The sequence below is a fragment of the Convolutriloba macropyga genome, chromosome 9 (genome assembly GCF_964194025.1).
Source record: "Convolutriloba macropyga chromosome 9, txConMacr16.3, whole genome shotgun sequence".
Lineage (NCBI taxonomy): Eukaryota > Metazoa > Xenacoelomorpha > Acoela > Convolutidae > Convolutriloba > Convolutriloba macropyga.
In genome coordinates this window covers 46,084,794-46,092,459 of record NC_134476.1, presented here as the reverse complement: position 1 = coordinate 46,092,459, position 7,666 = coordinate 46,084,794, and the positions used below count along the sequence as shown (strand labels likewise).

The 7,666-nt window shown below is 40.2% G+C and overlaps 1 protein-coding gene across 1 annotated transcript; it reads left to right on the top strand.

Annotated features, from left to right (window-relative positions):
• Positions 1–3,585: 3,585 nt before the first annotated feature.
• Positions 3,586–6,829, top strand: LOC142346241 (uncharacterized). Its single transcript, XM_075398756.1, has 4 exons — positions 3,586–3,653; positions 3,768–3,906; positions 4,285–6,370; positions 6,546–6,829. Exons 1-4 carry the CDS (start codon positions 3,586–3,588, stop codon positions 6,827–6,829), a joined length of 2,577 nt encoding a protein of 858 aa, XP_075254871.1.
• The last annotated feature ends 837 nt before the right edge of the window (positions 6,830–7,666 follow it).

The window sequence follows — 7,666 nt, the reverse complement described above, 5'->3', positions numbered from 1 at the left end:
TGAAACTGGGAAATTGATCCCTTTCACTGGAATTGGTAAAGTTGTTATAAGTCTCAAATTCCAGAGAACAAGCTAACTGATGGAAGCCTATTATAATAATCAAGCATCCAATTCAATGCCCCATTTCGCAGGACATTATAGACAAAGAGGAAGTGGATTCGGCGCATTAGCTGCTGGCATTGGTCGTGTTGCATTACCCCTAGCCTGACGACTTATTTGGCCAGCAGCAAAAACAATTGGAAAAGAATTGCTAGTCCAAGGTGCACCAGAGTTAATAGAATTTGCAACAAAAAAGAAAGCAGCGAAGCAAGCTCTGAAAAGTACAGTTGCAAAAACAGCGAGAAACCAAATCGGAGGAGCACTTCAACGAGGACGAAAAGCAATCTATCGGAGGAGGTCGAAGAAGAAAGCATACAAAAAGCAGTCTCCACCAAAGAAAAAGATCATTTCGCGAAAAACGAAGCCACAAAGGAGTCGATCAGATTTCTTCTCAAAAGTGAAAAATGCGTACTAACATTGTTATTCCCACAAAGGCAACACATAGCTCATTGGACTTGTATGAGAAACCTCCCCTTCTTGTAACATTTGATCAATCGTTCGAGCAAAAAACAGGACCTTTGTACTCGCCCACTGGATCTTCGTTAGAGTTTGAAATAGTCGGTGACAGAAATAACTTCATCGACCTAGAGAAAATTTATCTGGAAATCAAATTTCGAGTTGTTCGAAATAATGGAAACGATTTACGCTTCACACGGGAGATGCCAACAACAGTGACACGCCACATCTATTCAATAATGTCTTACATTCCCTTTTCGCCGATTGCACAGTGTCAGCAAACGGCATCAAAATTTCTTCCGCCAAAGGTCACTACGCACACAAAAGTTTCATTGAAACAGAATTTTCCCAAGGACCGGATGCGAAAAAAACCTGGTTAAAATGTCAAGGATATCATTATGAAGCAGACCCAACAGGCGTCTCAGCCGCTACAATCACAGCTCGACAAGAAACTGTTAGAAGATCTACTCAGCTCACACTGTATGGAAAAATAGCTACCGATTTCTTTTCATGCGAGAAGCATCTAACGAGTGGAGTAACGCTGCGAATTTCTTTCCAACGATCACAGGATGACTTTGCGATTGTGAGTGAAGACGGGGCTAAACAGTATAAAATCAAAATCGATGAAGCAAGTTTGTTCGTGCGAAAAATGACAGTCTCCGATATCGTGCTTGGTGCAATCGAGAAAACACTTCTCAAGACACCTGCAATGTACCGCTATAATGAACTTATTTCGAAAGTTTTTCTAGCAACAGCTGGGCAACAGAGCTGGAAGCAGGAGGATATTTTCACAAAAGAACCTATTCGTAGACTAATAGTTGCCATGTGCCGCAGCGATGCGTTCATCGGTACTAATACGCTCAATCCATTTTCATACCAGAAGTTTGATTTGAATGAGATAATAATTTACCGTAATGGGTTCGCCACAGCTGGTACGCCAATGTCAACAACTGATAATAAACGACTATACTACAACTCAATGGCTGCACTAGCTTATGTAGAAAATGGCCACGGGTTATCTCTATTTGATTTTCCTAACCATTACATTATGTTGTTTGATCTCACCAGCACTCAAGAAGCCACACATGATTTTATTCATCCCGAGTTAACAAACTCTTCATTATCTGTGGAACTCAAGTTCGGTGCAAATTGACTCTACAATCCGGTCATTTGATATTTAATTTCAACGGTGTGTATGCAGCTGACAATTTGCCCTTGCACATGCCAACGAACTCATTTGCTATCGTTAACGCTTCACCAGCCTCTTCACCTGGATCTCATTGGATTGTGCTTGCAAAGAGATATGCCTACCCAATAACATACTTTGCCGACCCGCTGGCATTAACCATTTATTCATATAAACACATAACAGACCGATTTCGACAAAGCACAACTGATAGCATAATAGTGGACCTCATGGAAGACAGACGTGACTCAAATAAACCCCTACAAAGTGCAGACTCTCAAATGTGTGGACATTATTGCATTTATATTGCTCATTATGTTCTCAATGATAATTTTTCATTCATTCCCGATATCAATGAAATTCAACTGTTGTCGTTTATAAAACATTTGAAGTAAACAGTTATACACGATTTCTTTTTAGTTAGGTCGATGACTCACTAACCAATACTTCACCTTCATAAAGAACTAAATTCCCCCTCCCCTGGAAAAACAAACTAAATCGTTCGACTATGACAAAAACGTTGATGGCTTGTAAACAAATTCAAGTTCTTCAGACTTGTGTTGCTGGCTTGTAAACAAATTTTTCAGATTTTTGCCTGGACCCCAATGCGCTATTTAAACAACAAGTAATGCTACCAGGTTGTATTGCGTCACAGTAACGCGATGGCGCCTCGACAAAAACACAAAAGACACAGCTTGCTTGAATCCGATTGGTCAATCAAATTATTGAAAGCGGGGTCCCTCGGACTGAAAAACTACTCATTGCTATTTGCCTTTCACTTTGCGTTCAGTTGATTCAAACTTGACACATTTTGGTCACTTCTAAACTTTTTAATTAATCGTTCCTTTCACCGTTACTCTCTTACAGCAAGAATCAATTTTGTGGGATGGGGCAAGCCAAATGCGAAATTTGTCATAAACTACTGGCAAATAGAAGAAGCGTTTGTCGACATCGGAAAGAAGTGCATAAGATCTATCCTCAAGCAAACTCATTCGAGTGCACTGAATGTGGTTTCACCACGAGAAGCCTGTATGACCTAACAGGACACATGACTGTGCAGCATGAGGCGACCAGTCCACGATACTGCATATACTGTCAAAAAATGTTTTCCAGGTGACGCTGATTATCTTGAGCACATGAACACTTTCCACGGTCTACCAGCTTGGAGTGTAGATGTAAACAACCTACAGGACTCAGGCATCATACCAAGCGAACGCGCCTTCGGCGATACACTGAAAGTCTATGAGATTACCGTCGGGTCAAGAGACGTTGACCTATTACACGTTATGCAGCTAAAACGCCAAGAGATTGAAAACATTGTTAACATTAGTGTTCAGCAATACTCACAAAAAGTTCAGTTCAACTCAGTTATCAATCTCGTGAAACCCATCCAAACCAATGACGATCTGTCATCAAGCCAGCCCGATAGAATTTCGATTCATGTTGCATCAAAAATGGAACGAGTGGATTTTGGTGGTCTTGCAGATAAAACCTTTCACGCAATGGTAGAACAGATGCTCCTAGCGCTCAACACTTTCGCTTCCCATGGTAGCGGTTGGACTCTCGAACAAATTGTCAACATTGAAATCCGATTAGCAAAAGCTAAACCGATAAGGGCATCGTCATATTTAGCGATTCCAGGCAAACTAGCGCGCACATGCTCTCTACTGAATATCAGAAACCGAGAAGACGAGAATTGTTTTCTGTATTGCTATACTGCCGCCTACCATTTGAAGTTTGGCCCTCGACTTCTTCCTCCTGGTACACCTTCACGCAGAATTACCAGCCCTGTAACATAGGGACCAGACAACCCGCTTGCAAAACAAACAGATGGTGTGTTTGACATGCCTATGGGCTTCCACCAGATGACTAGCTTTGAAGAATTAAACAAGGTCTGCGTCAACGTATCCCGGTAAGTTAAAAATCTTTCTTTTCGAAAAACTTTAAAACTAAAAAGAAGATTATGTAACAAAAGCAAATGAGGAAAAAAAGATAAAAAACCAAAAAATAAGATTGAACATTTTAGCTACGCTGAAAACGGACTGATGCCATTCCGAGTTTCCAAAAAACAGAACTGTGAATTCAACATGGACCTTCTTCTCCTTAGCGACGGTCAAGTGCATCACTACGTTTTAATCCGAAACCTGCGATCTCTTATTCATAAAGTAAGGAACGAGTAGTTAGAACAGATAATCAAATTTGTAGAAACTGTTTTCATGTTTGCACCTCAAAAGAACGATATGAAAAACATTTAGAACTTTGCTGGAAAAACAAACCAGCAATCGTGCGAATGCCAAAAAACACAACGTTTGTCTACAAAAGTTCCGGTCCCGTTTGCTGCTCCAATTGTTGGCTTTTTTGACTTGGAGTCTATAATTGAACCTGTCTCAGGATGTCGGAACAACCCAACGAACTCAGAAACAAAAACAATAGAAATACATAAACCGTGCAGCTATGCAATGTTGTTTGTTGCTCAGAACCAAACTGAACCGTTTCATTTTGAATTTTTGACAGGTTCAAAGGTCATGGAACAATTTGTTCAGTCTTTAGAAACCATAACAAAACGAGTTTACAGCGTTAAACAACAACACAAATATTTCTCTGGCCAGCTTCTCATCGCGAAAGAAGATGCCGCCAATTGTTGGATATGTGAAGAACCATTGGAACACAGTTTCAATAACCCGACAGTTCTAGATCATTGTCACTTCACTGGAGAATTCCTCGGATGGGCGCATAACACTTGTAACATCAACAGGAGGTTTCTCAACTATACTCCACTATTCGCACACAATCTCTCAAACTACGATCTTCACCATGTAATTCTCGTTCTCCAGGGTAGCAGCATGCGAATTACTGTATCAATTGTTCCAAATACAGATGAGAAATATATAGCTCTGGAAATTGGGGTTCTAGTCTACAACCGTCAGGACAAGAATGGAGTAATGAAACCGGTGTATGAGTATATCAGGCTACTAGACTCATTTCGTTTCATGGCCTCGCCATTGGATTCTCTAGCACAAAACTTACCCTCTGATGAGTTCACTTTGCCAGAACATCATTTTAAGGATTGGCCAGAAAGTTCAGTGCAAATGCTGAAACAGAAGGGATTTTTCCCCTTTTGTTACATTGATAATTTCACTAAACTGAAAGAGACCACACTCCCACCACGAGAAAAGTGGATGAATAGTCTCCAACAGTATCAAGTGAGCGTTACTAAAGACGAGTACAAACATGCGCTGGAAGTTTTCGAGAAGTTTCAATGTGAAACAATTGAAGATTACTATAGTTTATATCTCAAAACTGATGTGTTCCTTCTAGCTGCAGTTATGCTCTGCTTCCGCAAGGTGTGCTACGAAACATACAGACTGGATTGCTGTCAGTACTATACCGCTTCCAATGTCTCTGGTGATGTTATGTTACAGTTATCTAAGGCGCCTTTGAGACTCCTAAAAGAGAGAGAACAATTGGATATGGTAGAAGGATTGATCCGTGGTGGCGTAAGCTCGATTTACGATAAGCGGCTGGCGGTTGCGAACAACAAATATCTACCAAATTTCAACCCCAAAGCACCCTCAACCTTCATAGTGATCATTGATGCAAACAGTTTGTATGGGGGCGTTATGGAAAAGTTTCCATTGCCATTGAACAATTTTGAGTACACTGACGGCAACTGGGATCCAGAAATTCAAAAAGCGTTCATCCAAAGCGTGATGGAAACACCTGACGATAGCGATATTGGCTACGTATTAGAAGTGGATTTGTCGTACACAGATGAACTTCATGATCTTCATTCAGATTTTCCCTTGGCCCCAACAAAACAGAAAGTTGACGCATGCTGGTTGGGTGACTATCAGGAGGAGCTTTTGAATGATATGCAGATGAATGCGCCGCCTTCGAGTAACAAATTGATCCAGACCCTGTTCCCCAAAAAGAACTACATTTTACACTATCAAACATTGAAGCTCTACGTTCAGTTGGGGTTAAAAGTGGAAAAACTATATCGATCACTTGCTTTTAATCAGTCAAAATGGTTAGCGCCATATGTAAAGTTGAACATTCAGAAGCAAAAACAGGCCAAAAACGAGTTCGAGGAAAACTTCTACAAGCTAATGGTGAACAGCGCATTCGGGAAAACGTGCGAGGGGAAACGCAATCGCATAAAAGTAAAACTGGCTCGCAGTGAAGAGCAGACAATGAAATGGACCAGCGCTCCACAGATGAAGTCGTTCAAAATTATTGATGAGAACTTTGCAACAATAAGCTTGAACCAGACTGAAATAGAATGGGACAGGCCAACTATCGTTGGTGCTTGCATCTTAGATCTTTCGAAGAAATTCCTGTACGACTTCCACTACAATACAATGAAGAAACACTTCAATTGTAAACTACTGTACTCGGACACGGACTCGTTTGTTTATGAAATTTTCTCAAACGACTTCTTCGCAGACTTGAAGCGGAAGACCACACTGAAGGACCTTTTCGATTTCTCAAACTTTCCAACTAATCACGAGATGTACGATCAAAGCTACGAAAGGGTGACACTAAAATTTAAAGATGAGACGGGAGGCAAGATGATTTCTGAGTTTGTGGGGTTGAAGCCGAAGTTGTATTCCATCAAACTGGCAGATGGTTAGTCAACGTTTTTTTCAAACCTAAAAAAGCCAAAAAAAACAACAAAAAGCAGAATGAGTAAAGAAAAACCGGATAAAAAGTAAGAAAAAGAGACCTAGGATTAGATTTCCAAGAAAAAACGAAAGAAAAAAAGTGAAAAACAAAAACTAGAATGCACGAACGTCTATTTTAGGTCTTGCAAAGCAGTCGGCGAAATGTGTGACGCAAGACGCCAGGCGCATGATGACACATGAATTATACAAACAGGTTCTCACAGGAGGAGCAACTGTTCGACTTATCAACACCAGAATTGCTTCGAGCAAACACCAACTAATGACAGTTGTGTGCAATAAGAAGTCACTCTCGGGATACGATGACAAGCGGTATATTTTAAACGACAAGATCACAACTCTACCATTTGGCCACCACGCTCTGAAGCGGACATTGCAGATTTTGCAAATCAGACTCAACAAGTGATTGAGGACGAAATTGAAAGATGTTCCTTTATAGACGATCAGGCTGCTGAATCAGGTTCGTCGCCTAGTCTGCTAGACCTAAGACCCGTATCCACCATTCAGGTTTCTACTAACTCTTCAACAGAAGAGCAACCCATCAACGATCCCGGACCCTCAAAAAGTATGAAAAAGTGCGCAAAACGAACGCTGGAGCTGATATCAGACAAAGAATCTATCAAAGAAGATAGAATAAAGAAATGGAGAGCAGTACAAATTGACTCTGATAGTGACGACAATTAACTTCTGTGAAAGAACTTTGCTTTAGTTTTTGTGACTTGTGTTTTGTTTTTTCCCGTTTGATGGAAATAAGAAATCTTTTCAACTCCAGTTAAAGAAATATTGTACTGTATAAGTCTTTTAAAGGTCCCGCATAGGCAGTTGATCATTTAATATCTCAGTCATTTTTGCCCTCAGTACCTTCAATCCAATGTATAAGTCTTTTAAAAGCTCCCATACTAGTTGCTGATCAATTTATATCTAGGTCATTTTTGTCCTCAGTACCTTCAATCCATAGTATAAGTCTATTAGAAGCTCCCATACTAGTAGCTGATCAATTTATATCTAAGACATTTTTATCCTCAGTACCTTCAATCCATAGTATATGCTTTCACCAGCTCCCCTATAAGCAGTTGATCAATTTATATCTAAGTCATTTTTGTCCTCAGTACCTTCAATTCATAGTATAAGTCTTTTAAAAGCTTCCATACTAGTAGCTGATTAATTTATATCTAAGACATTTTTATCCTCACTACCTTCAATCCATAGTATAAGTCTTTTCAAAGCTCCCATATAAGCAATT